This window comes from Bactrocera tryoni, chromosome 1, assembly GCF_016617805.1.
Source record: "Bactrocera tryoni isolate S06 chromosome 1, CSIRO_BtryS06_freeze2, whole genome shotgun sequence".
In the NCBI taxonomy this organism is placed as follows: Eukaryota; Metazoa; Arthropoda; class Insecta; order Diptera; family Tephritidae; genus Bactrocera; species Bactrocera tryoni.
In genome coordinates this window covers 84,111,320-84,129,784 of record NC_052499.1, presented here as the reverse complement: position 1 = coordinate 84,129,784, position 18,465 = coordinate 84,111,320, and the positions used below count along the sequence as shown (strand labels likewise).

Sequence of the window (18,465 nt, the reverse complement as noted above, 5' to 3'; positions counted from 1 at the left end):
CGCTCATATTTCTCCTCATCTATAACACTGAGATCACCAAAGTTAATTACCTAGTGAACTAATTGGTTGCTTTAAGGTTTCTAAAACGCTGATCAAGACGATTGTTGGTTCCGAACCAGTTTTTCGGTAAACTTTTTTTTCTTTCCTGAATGTTAAATATCTATATTAAGTTTAAATCTTTCGCCAAATAACCAATTAGGTATCAGTTATTGTTATCAGTTATTGGGTAGGCAGTCCATTTATTAATGGATAATGTCTGAAATGATAATTATATCAGCTCCAAGTAATAAAGTTGGCCATGTTAGTGTAAATCTTTGCTACCAAAAGAAACAGTATTTGGACCACACTATGCAAACATTGATATAAGTCCATACACGCGTGCCGCCTCTGTGCGTACAAATAGCAAAAGCAATATAAAATGCTAATGTCTATTTGACGGCATACCAACAATTGCACACTCCTCCACGCACACACACATACATACACAAACATACAGCGTCAAACAAGTGAGCGCGGCAGCGATATTTCTGGTACTCATTGTACATAGATGATCACCGCTAAGCGCTTTCAATTTCTATCTCGCATTTGGCGTTCCATGTTTCAGTTGTCTCCAACCCCTTGCGACTCAACGCCAACAACACGCTTGTCACTTGTATGTATGGAATGTATGTGTTAGTGCCTTGTGTATGGGCCGCTGTAGTTGCAAAAGTGCTCTCAAGTAGCAAGATGTCGGGTGGGTGGATGCAGGCGTCGCGCGGCATGAGCCGCACCGCTGGGGCATCACGGCGCTTCAGCGATGCACGACATCTCCCCAAGACGTCGTTCGCTGGCAGGCTGGTCGTATGGACTGACGCCTCAGTCGCTACAAGTGTGCGCCGCCGGTCGAACGTGTACCCTGTCCGCATGGCTTTGTTGGCCAAATAACTACAAGCAGTAGCGATCGAGCGTTAGATCGACAATTCGCCTCCAACCCGACGGAGCCGGAGTGTGTGTGTGGACGGCTCGCTAACATTTATACAATTACTTTTAGTTGAAATATTTAACAAATTTATTATAATAATTGAAAATAGTAATTAAAGTGAAACAGCAACAACAACACGCTTAAATTGATCGCAGTGAATTAATTCAGTGGAAATTAAAAGTGTGTGATTCAAGCTCAGCTTTTGTTATTGTTGCATGACCGGTAAGTCAGCACGAGTTAACTAATAGCGAAAGGGCGTGCCGACATCAGTCGACAAGTTGCTGGATGCGCGCAGAAGTTCAGTGTGTAGGCTGAAGGCCGGCTGTGCCCAGAAGATTCTCGTCGTGACTTGCGAATAAAGGCCGAGGGAAGCGCCATAAATTACAATTGTAAGTAATCAAAGCAGTTTGTGCATTTAAAACAATGAAGTAGCAAGTAGGAATAGTGTGGGTTCTTATGAGTATGTGCTAATAAAATGGAAAACATACTACACTCCTCAATCAAATATGCAATTTTCATACATATTCATGCAACGTAAACCTGATCGATTTGCGGTATGGTTCGGATTGCAGTTAAAAGAAAAAAAAAAACGTTTCAGTGTTTCAAAGGAATATATGTTAAGAAGATTGTAAAATTATATGCTTGCCGTTCTTTATCGCTTCATACTTTTACCTTGAAAGCGGCCGTAACAAAAATAATATCGATGAATCGAGAAATTTACGACTGACTATAACTGGAACTGAACGTAGCAGGTGATATCTCACACACAATTACTGTCATGAAGCTGAACTAATAAAAACATGAAAGTAATACCAGAGTCATAACCGGTCAAATTGTTATATAACTGGTATATCCTACCCACAAGTACTCATTTGAGAACCTACCGCACACAAAAACTTTTGGGATCATAGTAATGGCATTCAAAAATTAATTTCTTTCAGACTTAGTTTGAAAATTCGGACAAAACACACTAACTATTCAACAGAAATGTAAAAAAATAATCAAAATTATTTAAATTCATATCTGTCATCAGCTGGAAATCAGAAGTTATGTCAATTTTTCCAAGCAAACCATTGTTTTGAAAACCCATTAATTACTTGTTTTGCTCAATTTCACTTTCATCAAAAATTCACTAAACAATTTTCTAGCACATTACACGCTTAATTACACGAGTCTACAGCCTCCACTAAATTATTTATACCGAAAATGACCTTGAGATGCCATAATTTAACTTAAACTGTTTATACAAACATAAATGTAAGCAACTCGAAAATTAATAAATTTTATAAAAACTCCACTTTTCCATTAAGCACGTAGACAAGCAACAACAATTTCGGCGTTTTTAAAATGAAAATGAGAATTTTTGTTTACAAATTCATAGTAATGAAAATGTTCGGAAAAACACACGCTGAACTTTCCATGAAAATGCCAAAAGATTAATGAGCATTTGCCGAACACCCTACATTTGGTATTATGCGACTTGGAGAAAAGCAAAGATTAGCTAGAAGCGCATATAAATATTTATGTTTTTTAAAGTCATAAAACTAAGCTTGAATTAGAAAAAGAAATGAAGAGAACGTGAATGCGAAACGTGAATTAGAAAAAGAAATGAAGAGAACATGAATGCGAATGACGGATGAACAAGTTATAAAAAGTATATATTAATACTACTTTCTACGCCAGTAAGGAGTTTTTTAGAGATATGGTGGGTAGTTATAAATCGATTTAGAGGCCAATATTTGAGGATTAATTACAAAGGCAAAAATCGATTAAATTATCAGGATTTGAATTTATTTTCGATTTTATTTTACAACTGAGTAGTCGTGGTCTAGACAACCTTTGTTTTCATTTTGAAAGATGCTCAGATGTAATACATGATTCAGTTTGACTTCAGATATAACAACATTCCTATTAAATTGCGTTCAAAAATTTTTGGTGTTTAGAATTCCATAGAGGTAAATAAAGTTTGTCAAAAAATTGATAGCATCTTCCGTTGATTGCCAATAAGCCATAGAACCACCCAAAAAAGTATGCAGAAATATAAACTCCAAATTAAGAGATATGTATATGTAGATCTAAAAACCTCGAACTTTCTGTTTTCAACTTTCGAAAACATGAAAAGCATGTGTCATGTTTCAAATACTTAAATTTTGAAAAAGTAAGTTCTATTCTCAAATATTTATCCAGAAATCATTTATATTTTAGTCTCATAGCTTAGATCCTTTCGTAGTACAGCGAATAAACGTTCAAACATAGTTTTTTTTCTACTAAATTTAGCATATGACCGGATGTCTAGATCAGCTCTCGAAATATGGACTTGAATGGTAAATGCGAATTTCAAGTACATAGTATAGTAAATACCGCCGCATGTCATATTTCGGATTATTTGCAATAAATAAGCATTAAAAGCCAAAAATTTATTAATAATACGAGTATATGTAAGTACATTTGTTGTATGAGCGCCAAAATCTTGAAAATATATTCGACACGATTCCACTCACGCTTATCCCGGTTGGCGGTTGGCGGTTGGCGGTTGCTTTTCAACAACAATCAAGGCATCACAATCGACTCAATGAAGCTGAACAGATCGAAAGTAGGTACTCACGTATATATGTATATACCAAATATGTATGTTTGTAAAGGGTGATCCATTTCGAGCTTTTCAACTTTTTAAAGAAAAAACACAGAAATTTCAAATTTAGTGGGGAATGTTTATTATCATTTGAAAGAACATTAGTTGGCATTTATTTTTTTGAAGATTATCTTTTTCAAATATTTGGTCGCGGCTAAGTCTCAGATGGTCCATCCTTTGAGTCTAATTTTCGATGACTCTTTCGAGCATTTCGACTAGTAACTGGCGAATGACGCGTGATGTTTTAGTTCAAAGCAAGAATCGAAGCGGGATTGTCCACATAGACTTGAGATTTTACATATCCCCAAAGAAAAAGTCTACCGGTGTGATATCACACGATCTTGGTGACCAATTGACCGGGCCAAAACGTGACATTATCTGCTCACTGAAGTGTTCTCTCAATAAAATTATACATTAAAGCGATGTGTACGAAGTGGCGCCGTCTTGTTGAAACCAAATATTGTCGAGATCGCGAGCTTCAATTTCAGACATCAAGTAGTCAGTTAATATGGCACGATAACGGTTGCCATTGACGGTTACGATCTCACCGAGATCATTCTGGAATAAATGTGGACCGATGATTCCACCGGCCCACAAACCAAATCAAACCATTGTTTTTTCCCAATTGAAATGGCAGCTCTTGAATCTCTTCAGGTTGCTCTTCGTCCCAAATGCGGCAATTTTTGGCTGTTTACATACCCATTGAACCAGAAAAGAGCCTCATCGGTGAACCAATTTTCGCTAGCTGTATTTTGTACGCTTTCAATTTAAGATCTCGACGTAAAACGATTTGCTGCGAACGGCGCGGAATCGGCTCTCTACGGTCTTCGTGTTCACTTCCAGCTGCGGCTGCTATATTTTCTTCACGGCGTGCTGAACGTGGTCTGTTAAGTCGAACATTATCCAGTAATGAAGGCTGGATCTCAAGATGGGTGATGATGTTACAAATAGAACGTTCAGTGGACCGATTATGTTGACCATAAGTTGATCGAAGTGAGAATTTTCGTGAAAAATTTTAACGATTCCATGATGAAATGATAAACAATACTGAACAAAAATAACATAATACGACTCACGCGTGATCTGTCAAAAAAAAAACTATTGAAAAAAGTACCTCTACTTGGATCACCCGTTATACATGTTACGGGAAACGCTTGGCTGCTCGTTTTGTTGCAGACTAAAGTGTCGATATGTGAATTTTTAACTAAACTCTCAAACAGACCGAAATACGCAGACATTTGGAGGAAGAATTAAATTGTAAAATACATACATACATATATACATGTACTTACATATATATAAATACATCCATAAATATATACAACCGCGTATGCTATAAACACCGCAGAGCAAAACATTAACCCACACAAGCCATTGGAGGCTTTGGGGCAGACTGTATATGCATCAGTCAATGTCAGTTGGGTACGTGCCAAAATCCAAAAAGAACCTCAACAATAGCAACAACAACAATCAAAATAAAGGCGAATAATAATATTAAATGCTAAATGCTGGGGTGTTTACAAAAAAAAACGAAAAGCAGAAGCAGAAATCAAGAAGCAAAAAGTATTTAGCATTTGGTAAGCAAAAGAGCACATTGTTTAGTCGGTATTAAGCGGAAAGCGCTCGCTTAACGGCAGCTGACTGAAGTGATCGTGGCAGAGTATCAAGTGCCGCCTTCTGGCTCTGATGGCTGGCAGATTTGCTTGGAGTACAGCGGCATCTGAGTGGCAAGCAAGAATTACGGTGCCAGAACAACAACAACTGCTGTAGACAGCACAGCTGATGGAGCGCAAACAAAAATGTGTTTCTAGTTGTTGTAGATTTTTGTTTTTTTCTTTCTTTTTTCTTTGTAATTTTGTCCAAAAAGAATATAAAAAATTAAACTTTTTGTACGCAATCCTACAATTTATATATTATCTTATATATACTATATATGTATATATTAGGGTGGTTGAAGAAAATTATGTTCATTTTTATTGCTTCGTACTCTTAAAAATAAGTTTTTAGACACCTCTACGAAAATCTCTCTAAGTATGTGTTGTTAATTCTAACGGGAAGATCCTCTACCTTAAAGTTTTTTTTATTTTTTTATATCCAGACAAATTCATATCTCGCTTCCAGCGGCTCCAAAAAATATCCCGTAGAAAATGTAAAGCTCTACAAAATAGTCTCTAACTATTTTTTAGTAAGCCCAACCGTTTAAGATATGCTAACGGTTAAAGTTTGATTCTTTCAAGGCAACTTTTTTTCCTATGAATTCTATATGTAGCTCAATAAAATATCATTTTAGATTTCAAAATTTACATTTTCGTAAAAAAGTTGCTGCAAAACTTCTTATAGAGTCTTATTCTTTACAGTACCAAGCAAAAAAAATCTTTTTACCCACCCTAATGTGCATAAATTTTAATTACATTTTGAACAGTTATCACTCAGCGCTGCTCGAATTTCTCTCAACGCAATACGCGAAATTATTTTAGTGCGTCTGTTTATCTTTAATTTCATTTTTATTTTTTTACTTTTTCCTCCTTCAGTTCTTTCTGTCATTGGCAACACTTAATTATTGCCAATAGTTGAGCAATGCTGAAGTTTATTAGTAATATGGCAGTTGTAAAGTTGATATTTGTTCAATTTATGTATTTCGCAATAATTGGCAGCGCTCGCTTTTTCACTATTGTCCAAAGTCCATTCATCGAGGCTTAGGCACTCGGGTGTGTGTATGTTCGAAAACATTAGAAAAATTAAATTTTTTATGGAACACTTGACCTCGATAAACACAGAAAACGAAACCAAGAACACCACTGACAAATTGGAAAAATGTTTTACAAATTATTAGTTGTACACAATAAAAATAAAATAAAAATAAAAATAAGAATTAGGGCGGCATTTTGGCGTGTTCGAGTGGAGCTCTCGAAAATAAATTTCTCGAGCAACTTTTTTTTATTCTTTGGATTTTCAGACAAATTCGTGTAAATCTGCTTATTCCAAATATTTTTTATTATTACAGAGAGTGAAGTTTTTATTTTCACCAACGCGTTTTGATAAATGTGTTCTTAGAAGCTCAAGTAACAAAATTTCTTTTTCGCTGGTCTTATAAAATATTGAGTGAATAGCAACTCGAAAGTAACGATTCGGAAGCGAATCCAACGTGCTACTTACATATGTATGTATAGTATGTACATATATTTCGTTTAAAACAGGGTACATATTTTCTCGTTCTATCATAACAACTACCAACTTATAACTCATTTGGTTCACAATATGATGATTAGATGATTGATGCGTGGATGTATTGTTCCAGATTTCGGCATAAGGCAGACTTTTAGGTTGCCGGACCACTCCAGTATATTTCGAGCTGAGGTCTTTGCTATTGCGAAGGCCGCGAAGCTTTATTTTTAATACACCTGTAGTCAATTCCAGAGTCTACATCTACGTAGACAGGCAAGCAGCAATCAACGAAGTAACCTTGTATCGCATATCAGCCATTAGTGGCTTGGGAAGTAGGGCAGCAGTTGAAAGCGTTGACAGAAGTAAGCGACTTCACTTCGACTGGGTTCAAGGTTACAAAGGCAACGGTAGCAATGAGATAGTGAACGAAATTGCCAAGAATGGTGTACGACTGTCATCCGAAAATGTGAACCACATTAGTAAACCATTGTAGTTTCTCGATCTGGACAAGAGCATGGCAAGACAGGTGAAAACGCAACGTAATGGTCTAAAGGGATACAAAAGACATGTGCAAAACGGTGGATCAAAAATACATAAAGTTCCTGCTCACTCTTGATGGAAGAGAATGAAAAAACATGATTAGAAAACTAACTGGTCACAGTCCGGAGGCGACACACGCCTACAGAATGAAGCTGAAAGCTCGTGATGATAGCTGAAAATGTCAAGAGCAAGGATCGATGGAAACAGTGAAGAATCTCTTGTGAACTTGCGTCTCATTAGTAAGGCAATGCTTCAAGCAGTTGAGCAGGGGGTTCGGTAGAAAATACTGGAGTATCGATAGTAAGACCACAGAAGCTATTGAAATACGCGTAAAGTGAAGAATAACTACTTATCATGAACTACAGAACGGCACTTTATCTGGCATCACTAAGAACCAAAATTGGAAAATCAAATATTGCATTGACTTGGAATTTAGTATTGATTTCATAATTGCTTCCTGCTTTGCATTCTGAAGGACTACTTTTCAATATTACCGGTAATTTAGCATGATATTCAGCCTATTCAATATCCCCTGTGAAAATTCCCTCAACCATTCCGCATGTTCCTAGCTTAGACAATATAATTTTTATTGAACGATACCCACTCTGAAGGTACAATGATAATTATATTTCAAACAGATAATAAATATTATGTAATCAATATTTATATGGTAAATTGAAATCCGGTTATAAATAACTTTAGTTTATGAGTTATGTAAAGCATACACTTACCCTTTCATCCCATAGGTTTGCATACATTTTTGAGTTCAACGCCCTGAACATACATACATACATATAAAAAAGTCACACGCAATTCTAAAAACAACTCATCATAAAAGTGAATCATTACTACCCGACTATTACTCAAAACATATTTTCATATTCGCGTATGTATTTATAAACATACATAGATGTTGGACTATTAATCCAACACCCTGCAGGAAATTTATTAAGATTTTCCAATAAGCATAGCTACTGCGATATGGTACAGAATCATGAATCATTTCCATCCGTCTACATTTATAGATAGATATTTATAGAGATATATCTGAGATTGAGCAGTGGTTTCTTCCTTTCGCTATTTAATGCCAATTCGAGATACCAAGTTTGGTTTTTCTCCACCTGATTCCTCCAACGAAGTGGAGGTCTGCCTCTTTTTCTGCTTCCACTAGCGCGTACCAGCGGAATTGAAAACCTTCAAAGCTGGAGTATTATCATCCATACGGACGATATGACCTATGTAGCTAGGCTAGCCGCTTTCTTTTAGTTCGCTAAACTACATATATCAAAGTCGTTGTATATCTTCTACAGCTCATCGTTCCATCGACTGCGGAAAAGACCATAAATCTTCCGCAAAACTTTTCTCTCGAACACTCCTAAGGTGGACTTATGTATCAGATGATGTCATTGTCCATGCCTCTGCATCATATCGCAGGACGGGAATTTTGAGAGACTTGTAGAGTTTGATCTTTGTTCGTAGTTCTCAATTGTCTACTTAGTCCGAAGTAGCACCTGATGGCAAGTATTCTGGGTTGGATTTCGAAGCTGACGTTGTTGTTCGTGTTGATGCTGGTTGTAAGATAGACGAAATTATCTACGACTTCAAAGTTATGACTGTCAACAGTGACATGCGAACCAAGACGTGAATGCGATGACTGCTTGTTCGATGACAGACCCATTTTCTTTGTTCCTTTGTTCAACCTGAAGAAAGCAGAATTAAACGCAGCCGCATTTGTTCAGCATAAAGGCAGCTCCTTTTCGCCCTTTTCTTGGTGTGTGTCGATCCTTTTTTCATGGGTATCTAAGATTTGGCGCGTGGTGAATGTCTGGTCAGTTGTTGATTTTTCAGGCCTGAAGCCACAATGATAAAGTCCAATCAGTTTGTTGACGGTGAGCTTTAATCTTTCACACAATACGCTTGATAGAATCTTATATGCGATGTTGAGGAGGCTTTTTCCACGGTAGTTGGCGCAGATTGTGGGGTCTCCCTTTTTTGTGGATTGGGCAGAGCACACTTAAATTCCAATCGTTGGGCATGCTTTCATCCGACCATATTTTACAAAGAAGCTGATGCATGCTCCTTATCAGTTCTTCGCCGCCGTGTTTGAATAGCTCGGCCGGTAATCCATCGGCCCCCGCTGCTTTGTTGTTCTTCAGGCGGGTAATTGCTATTCGAACTTCTTCATGGTCGGGAATGGAATGTCTGCTCCATCGTCATCGATTGGGGAATCGGGTTCGCCTTCTAATGTCGTTGTACGTTCACTGCCATTCAGCAGGCTAGAGAAGTGTTCCCTTGATAACTTCAGTATGCTCTAAACATCAGTCACTAGATCACCCTTAGGGGTTCTACAAGAGTATGCTTCGGTCTTGAAACCTTCCGGTAGTCGCCGCAACTTTTCGTAGAATTTTCGAGCATTACCCCCGTCGGCCGGCTTCTCAAGCTATTCATACCCACGCATTTCGTTCTCTTTTTTTTAGTCTCGCTTCCCTCTTCAACTCTCGGTATATATGCCACCCTAGATTCCTATAGGGGTTTCAAGCATAAGCGCATACCTTTACACAAACAACCTGTCCGCGTATCTGCTTACGCACACACTCAAGTGTGCTAATTCAGGCGCACTCATTAGCGCTTTTAATAGGGATATTTCCTTTAAGGTAATTACAAAAACAAAAACGCAAAAACACTGTTTACACGTTCAATTACTAACACATTGCTGAAGAATATTTATGGAAATTTACTCGCCGCTGCTGTTTGTTGCTAGTTTATATGGCACTTCAGTCGCCGATGCGCGCAGTTGTTTTTGTATTTGTGTGCGGTTTTCCCTGTGTCGGCATGAGTGAATGTGGCGTCGCAATATAATTGCGTTTATTTTCAGCCATTCAAATGCCACATTTAAAAATTGCACTACTCGAATGAATTTATATGCACACACACATGCACACATACACATATATTCTTAGTATACTATTTGTCCATCGATATGCCGAGTCCGCCGCTTCTCCGCACTTGAGCAACTTTTTATAGCCTCACACGTGGCAACGGAGGGGATGCTGCACGGCAAATGTTCCGTTTGTTCCTTTGCAAATCAATCGGGATGACGTCAAGGCACATTCTGCCGCATTCTGTGGCGTCCTCTACTTATTTGGTTTGATTTGTCGGGTATTGATTGTGTGTTTATAGGAGAGAGCCTGGCATTTGTTCACTATTTACCCGATATACCAGATATATTAGGTGCGCACATCTGGGCGGCTCATAAAACTAACATTATTTACAAAGTAACAGTTTGAAATTCACAGACTTTGTTAAAATATATTCTAAAATTTGTGTTATTTAAAAAAATTATAACATTACAAATGTTCGTCTGACTAATGAAAATATGTATTTATTTAACCTTCTATTCCGGCCACTTTGTAGCGTATTTTTATTAAGGCTGAGAAGAAATTGTTGAGTGCTGAAAACAGTTTTGATTATTCCATCAATTTTGGGCATATAAATTTGAAATTAAGTAATGGCAGTTTAAAAAATTGTGTTCTTCTAACGTGATTGCCAAGTTAACAACAGGGCGCCAGTCGTTTCTTCTTTTCAATATTTGGCGCCAATTCGAGATGAAAAGTGCAGCCAAGCCCTTCTCTATCAGATCTTTTCAACGGAATGAAGGTCTTCTTCTGATTCTACCGGCGGGTAAGGAATCGAATACTCTTAAAACTGGAATGTACGCTTCCAACCGGCCAACATGACATAGCCTAGCCCTTACACTGTCTCTATAATCACCGAACTATGTAAATGTCACCATATACCTCGTACAGTACATCGCTCCATCGACTGAAGTATTTGTCGTTGTCAATATGCAAAGAAAAATAGATTTTCCGTAAACACTCTGATATTGTTGTTGCTGTTAATGCTGATTTGAAGATAGACGAAATTGTCTACGATTTCAAAGTTATGGCTCTCAACTGTAACGAATGAACCAATTAGAGAATGTGAAGATGGTTTGTTTATTGAGAGGGGACTTGACTTCCTTCACAACCTGACCTTGTCTGACACATGGAGACAACAGGGAGATCGTTCAAAATATTGGCTTCACTGAAGTTCTGGTAGAAATTTAGAGTGGAGCTTTCTATTCAAAACAGTGATACAGGTCGTTCCTTCCTTATCAGTCTTTAACAGTAGTTTTCCGATGTTTGGCTTCAAGGTCTGAATCGAAGCGAGATTGTCCGCGTAGACTTTGCGATGTATAGGAAGTGCCGGCGTCCATTGAGTCTGAAATGGGCCTCATCGCTGAAAAAATTTGGCTCGAAAATGTCAGATCTCAGGAAGTTTGAGCGGCTTCAGTTCTTGCACAAGATGTTTTAATATCCTTTCAATTTAAGATCTTAACATAAAATGCGCCAAGTCGTTTCATACGTTCGTCCGAGTTGCTGCGAATGGCGCCGAACCGACTTTCCACGGTCTTCGTGTACACTTTCAGCTGCGACTGCCAGATTTTCTTCACTGCGTGTTGGACGTGGTCTATTTGGTCGAATATTATCCAATAATGAATGCTGGGTCAGTGGGCCGATTATGTTGACCATAAGTTGAGCGAAGCGCGCGAAACACATTCTTTACAGAACGTGAATTTTCGTAATAAATTTTCATAATAGGTAACGAGCCTGATGCCAAGGGACTAATATCCCCTCCTTCTATTGTCTTTTTTTAATGCCACTCCGTGCTTCTGATGAAGTTCAGCAATACAAAAAGTTTTATTTGTGGCAACCTCTAAAACGCCGTCAGGAAACCCTCCAACGAAAGTTGCGATTCTTCCCTTGTATAGCGCATTCAATTCGCATATAAGATGTTTTACAGTATCCTCTCCTCCTACATCCTGACAGCTGCTACAATAGTCATAGTATGGTAAACCTAGTCCACTGGTATGCTTATCACTAATCTGTTAACACTCCTACACTCCTGGTCGTATGCCGGTCGTCTTCTAGCTTTGTATGGATCCATCAACAATGACCTTTTCTGAATTCGACTGTGAAACCGGTCCAGTCTTTAGCTGCTATTTATTTATACTCAGCATTGCATAAGGGTTTGTATAGAATGTAGTCGACAGAAAATATTGAGTTATCTCGTCTGGTAATTGGAAAGAACCTTGTGAATATCAAGCTTATAACCTTGAAGATGACATGGCAATGAAGAAAAATGAATTGATCATTTCTATCTAATTTCGGTTTTCGGTTTTCGTTTCCGAATTATAACTTCAAAGAATCAATTTCGTAGAAAATGTGAAAAATATTTGAAATTACATCTATATATACATACATACATATATACATGGGTATGTACATAGGTACATTCATTTGTAAATATGCGTCTTATTTCAATGACTCTTGACCATGACCGACGCAGTCTCTAAATTTTCTAAGCAACCAAAGCTCTCAGAACTAGCTAAATTACTTTCTGGAAATCTTTGTTTATACTAAAACTTACACAAAAGTACGTCTAACATACATACTTACATATGTCTTCAACTAATTTCCTCGTTTTTCTTTTCCAGAAAATCTGGTGAATCGGGGGAATTACAAACGAAGTGAGTATGCACAGCTGTTCAAAGCAAAAACGCAATTTTTTTCAAGTGAAAAACAAATTTCTTTCCATAAAATTCTAATGAACTTTCAGCAGATTCCGACTGAGCGCCACACAACCTAGGCGATCTTAGGAATAAAAAACATAAACCAATCAACTATATGCGAGCTACTTTTAAAAATACGCCAGTAAACGATATTTATAAAAAGCTTCCCATCCAGTAGCCGCAGAGAGGATGAGTGCTAAAACTTAAACAAAACAAGCAGGAAGAGACAACGGTAAATTTAGTTGTAACCGAAATAAACAACGAAAAAACTAATTAAAACAAACGCGACTAAACGCTCGGCAAGTGCTAATGATCTTCTATAAATATACAGCTTAAGCAAAGAACAAGAGCGTAGGCAAATAAGGGAGCAAACACCAGCCGTAGTGAGTGAGTGCTTGAAGTGCCAAGACAACGCGCGACAACACAAGTGAATAGCGCCTCAAAGTATGTTCAACTTGCTGCGGCGCTCCTCAAAGAAGAAGAAGAAATCCAATCAGGAGAAGAGTCCCAAGGCAGCGCGCTATTCAGCGGGAGTGGCGCCAGAAGAGCGCGCTGCTAGTAGCGATAGTGATAAAGCACAGAGAACCGCTTCCATTGAGCGTTACCGCTCTTATAATGAGTGGCAGCGCGAACGAGAGCGCGAGCGCGAATATGAGCGAGAGCGGCAGCGCGATGAGCGGCGCATAGGGTTGCCAACGCACGCGTTTGCGGGCAAAACGTTTACACGCGCGGAAATAGAAGAATTCGATGATTTAAAAGATTTAGAAGAAGACGAATACGACTATTGCGATGATGATGAAGATGCGAGAAGTGATGAAAGTGGACTGGCGAATGCGGGACGCAAATCACTGCTGGCGGGGCGTGGTGCGGCGGCAGTGAACGAGCATTGTAGCTATTTTCGCAGCAAGCGCATTGATGATGAACGCGAACGCGAAGTGGGGGACAAATTAAATTTAGCAAAAACAACAGCTGCCAACAACACGCTCACGGCGAATGAAGAAATTGATGCTTTCGCACGGGGTGGTGGGGTTGTGGCAGCCACAGGCAGTGTCGCGTCGTCTGCGTTGCCCAACAAAGCGGCCACTTTGCGTAGCAATGATTTTAATGTCGACATAATAAATAAGTTTTCGTCTAATCCAAGCAAATTGAATGTGCACAACGTTGTTGGGCACGAACGCGAGGACGATGATGATCGTACCGCACGAACGTACGCTGTGCGCGACGCTGCAGATTGCGGTGAGTATGAGTCGCTGAATCGCCATGGCAGTTCGAACGCAGAAGCTGTGTGGCAGGGGCGCACTTTACCAGTTGTCATTAGCGGAAATTATAATAAAAACGATCGATGCGCCAATCGATCAATAATCGATACAGAAGAACGCGGATCTATTCACCAAATCGCGAGTAGCGCCGCGCGCGCCGAAAATGTCGAAAGGGCTGTCGCAGCGGCTGCGGGTAGTGAAAATAGATTTAGACACGGTAACGGTAATAGGCACAAAAGTGAAGCATTTCATGGTGATGAGCAACTTGCACTAGCCACTGACACAGCAAGTGCTGCGGCAATTAACGAAGTGAAATATCGAAATCTTGAGAAAACAAATAAAACACCGAAAGTGCAAAAAAGCCACGAAGCGAAACGACAATCGAGACTATCGCTGACATTGGGACTGAATTTGAAGGGTGCGCGCAGTAAAAGTATCACCGACGTCTCAGCTGCCACCGCCGATTCCAGCAGTGTCACTGGCTACTACAGTGGTTCGAGTAGCTGCTCTGGACGCGGTCCGCGAAAGCGTTCACAACTTGGCAAAGCATTTAGGTATTCATTCCTGCGCGGACGTTCGAAGAGTAGTGACACAGAAACGCCCTACGAGGAGGACGACTCCGCCGTGTCCGTGTTGGAGAATTCGAAAACCGAACGCAGTGTTAACGGTGTTGGTAGTAAGGCTTTCAAAAAGAGTAAGGAATTCTTAAGTGATTTATTTATGGCGCGTGGACGTAATCATAACCGCAGTCGCCATACACAAGCACAAGTGCAGAGCGCTGCCCAAAACCAACATTTACACACACAACAACAGCAGCAGCAAAAATTGGCACAACTTCAGCAGCAAAAGCAACAACAAGGAACCGCGAAGGACACCCGTACGTCAGCACCTGTCAGCGCGCCAACAAACGTCAACAACAATAGTCATCCCCATCATAATCAACGGCATCAGCAACAACGAAATAGTCATAACAATAGTTCCTCCCCTGCAGATCCAGTCAAAGTAATGCAAAATGGCCAAAATAATTCGGCTAGTACACACCTTGACTTGATCTCCGACCCCTCGTACGCTTCCACAAATAGTTATCAAATAACGAGGTCTAATAATAGCGCGAAGAATGTGCGCCGAACGTTCGAAGACGAAGAGCGCCAACGACGCAGCAATTCAGCGGGAGAGCAGCAACTGAGCGCGAGAGCTGATACAATGGATGCCGGTTTGCGTGCGCGCTCAGCAGATCCGCAGTGGAGCGCGAGGGAGACTGGAGCCCAGCATGAGAGCAAAATGATCGAAGAGGAGTCGTCCGAACAGAGGCTGAAAGCGCCCTGTGGCAGCGAGTGTGATGTTATTCGCGAGATAAGAGTCGAGTTGAACGGTACTTTCAAAACGGCAGGCACGGATAACAACAACGCGGAACAGCCGAATGATCGTGCGGGGTGTACTGCAGACGATCTGCGTAAGAATAAATCAAACAACGCAAGTAAACAAAACGAAACATCGAAGGTCGTGGGTGAAGGGTGTATAATAGAAAGCGACATAGAGGCAGAAGAAGCTGACGCAGTAAGTGTGTGTGAAAGTGACGTCGAAGTTGGCGGTAACAGTGATCTTAATGATAATCAGTGCAACACCGAAGTGACGACATGTAGTACAGCGAGTGAGGCACCGCAAAGTGCGTTCCCCTTAACAGCAACAACAACCGCAAGTGTACCAACAAATAACGCGAGCGGCAACCGCGAAGCGTGTGACGTACCGTCGCCAATATCAACTTTTCCGTCTTCGTCTGTGTACCCAAGCGACGCCGCGTCCATGGGACAGACTAACGCTAAACCGAGCGAAGCCGCGCCCAGTTCCTACGCTGACATATCGGATGCATTTCGCGAAACCGTTTTGCCGCAAACGAATAGCAGTGACGTGAGTGCAAGTGTTAACGATGCACCGCGTGTGCCGATATTACCCAAAATAACAGTTGTGGACTGCAGCGGTAGTTCAAGTGGTCAAGAGAATAGTATAGCTGGAAGTCCGGTGGAGCAGGAAGTGTTTTACGATTTCGAAAATGAACCGCCAATTACGAAACGCGAAAGCGCCGGCGTGGAGATAAGCGCGGTAGATGACGATGTGGAAGACATCGAGGATGATGAGGTCTTCCACGATCAGGAAATTCCCGCAACTGTTTACCAACCCAAATGGCCATTGCGTTATAATCACAGGAAACTGGAGAATGTGCCCGAGCAAGAGGAAAATGAGGAGGACAGCGATACCAAGTACGCCGCAAATGATGGCGATGCAGACAGCTTGGCAGACTCGGACTCTGACGGCATAGAGGCTGGTGCCGGTATTGACGTGACAAAGATCGACAACCTTGACATTGAATACGAGGATAGCCAACACTTCGATAGCCCTGAGCGCAGCACACTCAAGAGTGCCAATACGAGTGATTCCAATCTGAGCAACAGCTACCCCGATTCGGGTATCAGCGGCATTGATTCTCACAGCTCGTCAACATCGTCGTACAGCCGCCGGCATTCGAGTAGCGACAATGAAACGCGCGCTACGCGTTCAACAAAGAGCGGGTCACCAATAATGCAACAGCATTACAATAACAACAACAATCGTCAACAACAACAACACACACAGTCGTTGGCACAGCAGCGTTTGCCCTTCGTGCGCGATGGCAATTCGACCGATTGCGATGAGACGCTAATGCAATGCGACGATCTCGACTATCTGGCAGAGGCTGTGGATCCGAATGAACGTTTGGTCTGCATCGAGAGCATCAGTTTGCCGGATGTGGTAGTGGAGTCAACGACCGGGTCGTCGGTTGCTAATATATCCGCTTCCACCGCCACCTCGTCTAGTAAGGGCGACAGTGAGCAGATTATCAATATCAACGGTGCCACAGGGAACAGTATTGGTAATGTGCACTTCATACCGATTCATGTGGAGGGTAGCACACCAGCGACGCCGAAGAGACGCAGTCTTGATGACAGTGTGCTCGGCAGTGGTGGTGGCATTAACAAATCCTTCGCGCACATGAACGGGCTGCATCAGAAGTCAACAGTGGAGATAATAGAGGAGGACAGTGAATTGACAAACGGCTCGGTGAACGGTTACCAGAGCAAGGAGAACGACGAAACGGTGGAAAAGCTGAGGTGCGTATAAATAACTCTCTAGATTTGGTGAATTTCTTAACCACGAATCAATCAGTGTTAGTGGCAGTTTTATTAGAGTTCGTGTTGGCGTTATTGTTAGTGGAAATTATGTAATGTTTGAGCTCGAGCAACTCTGTGGTAACTGTTTATTTGGACTTCCGGAAAATGTGTATAATTTCTTAGAAATGCTGGGTAATATTCAGCGCTGCTTTGTATTATTTATAGTCTATATAAATGGCTTTTTCGCGACTATATATCTCTGACTGGCAGCTCATTAAAATTTGATTTATTATTCGCTTATGGGTGTATTTAATGTTGAAATTTTTGGTTTCAATACCAAAAAGTTAAAAAGTTTAATTTTTTATACGATTCTATTGTGTCGAAACGGAATATTCTAACAAAACAAAGACTTAATCACAGGTGGGTAAGAGAATTCGCAAATTTTTGGCTTTGCGCCAGTTTCTGCGCTAGATTTGATCGCGTCGGGAAGCAGCTGCTTCTCACATGTCTTCAGGTATATTTCTGATACTTAACGTATTTTAATTTACCACGAAGCTACGAAGCATTTGGATATATAAACAGCGGTATCTATATATGTACCATACACAAACTCGTAGGCAAAGGAAGTGAGATAATTCTTGTAGGCAAGATCAAAGTATTTTTCTGAAAGTTCTGAAAATGAATGTCAAGTTGAGAAATTTAATCCGAATGTTACAAAAGATATATTTGAATATATCCATATACCTTATAGTTTAATATTTTATATTTTTGTAGTTCTATTTTCAAAGAACCACGTATTTTGTTAATCTCTTATATTTCCGGTAACATATTAAAGCAAAGTGAAATAAGAATTTAATGATTCATTTTTATGGAATATTCAACTGATTTTTTTTTTTAAATCGAAGATGACTGGTTTAGGTATCAGTTAATTGCAACTCCCAGGAATTTACCTTTTTTTCTACGTTAAATATGCATATTTTTTGTATTTTTATTGCGGTGACATATAACCATACCCAAATGTGGTAAGAGACCATTGAAGAGGACCTTAATATTGTTAGAAAAATTCCATTAAATTCAATGTTTTAACTAACTTAGTTAGTGTGATCAAAACTTTCTCAACTTTTGGCCATTCTGAGGTTAATTTCACAATG

At 40.0% G+C, this 18,465-nt stretch overlaps 1 protein-coding gene across 2 annotated transcripts in view; it reads left to right on the top strand.

The window, feature by feature from the left end:
- The first annotated feature begins 879 nt into the window (after positions 1-879).
- LOC120767693 overlaps positions 880-18,465 on the top strand; it is a 32,926-nt gene continuing 15,340 nt past the window's right edge. The window contains exons 1-3 of one of the 2 annotated variants that reach the window (XM_040093897.1): positions 880-1,350; positions 12,835-12,867; positions 12,960-17,314. In XM_040093897.1, the coding sequence (XP_039949831.1) occupies positions 13,356-17,314 (3,959 nt within the window). In that variant the 5' untranslated portion in view covers positions 880-1,350; positions 12,835-12,867; positions 12,960-13,355. Of the gene's footprint in view, positions 1,351-12,834; positions 12,868-12,956; positions 17,315-18,465 lie in introns of both variants that reach the window. The other variant, XM_040093888.1, reaches the window with a different exon arrangement.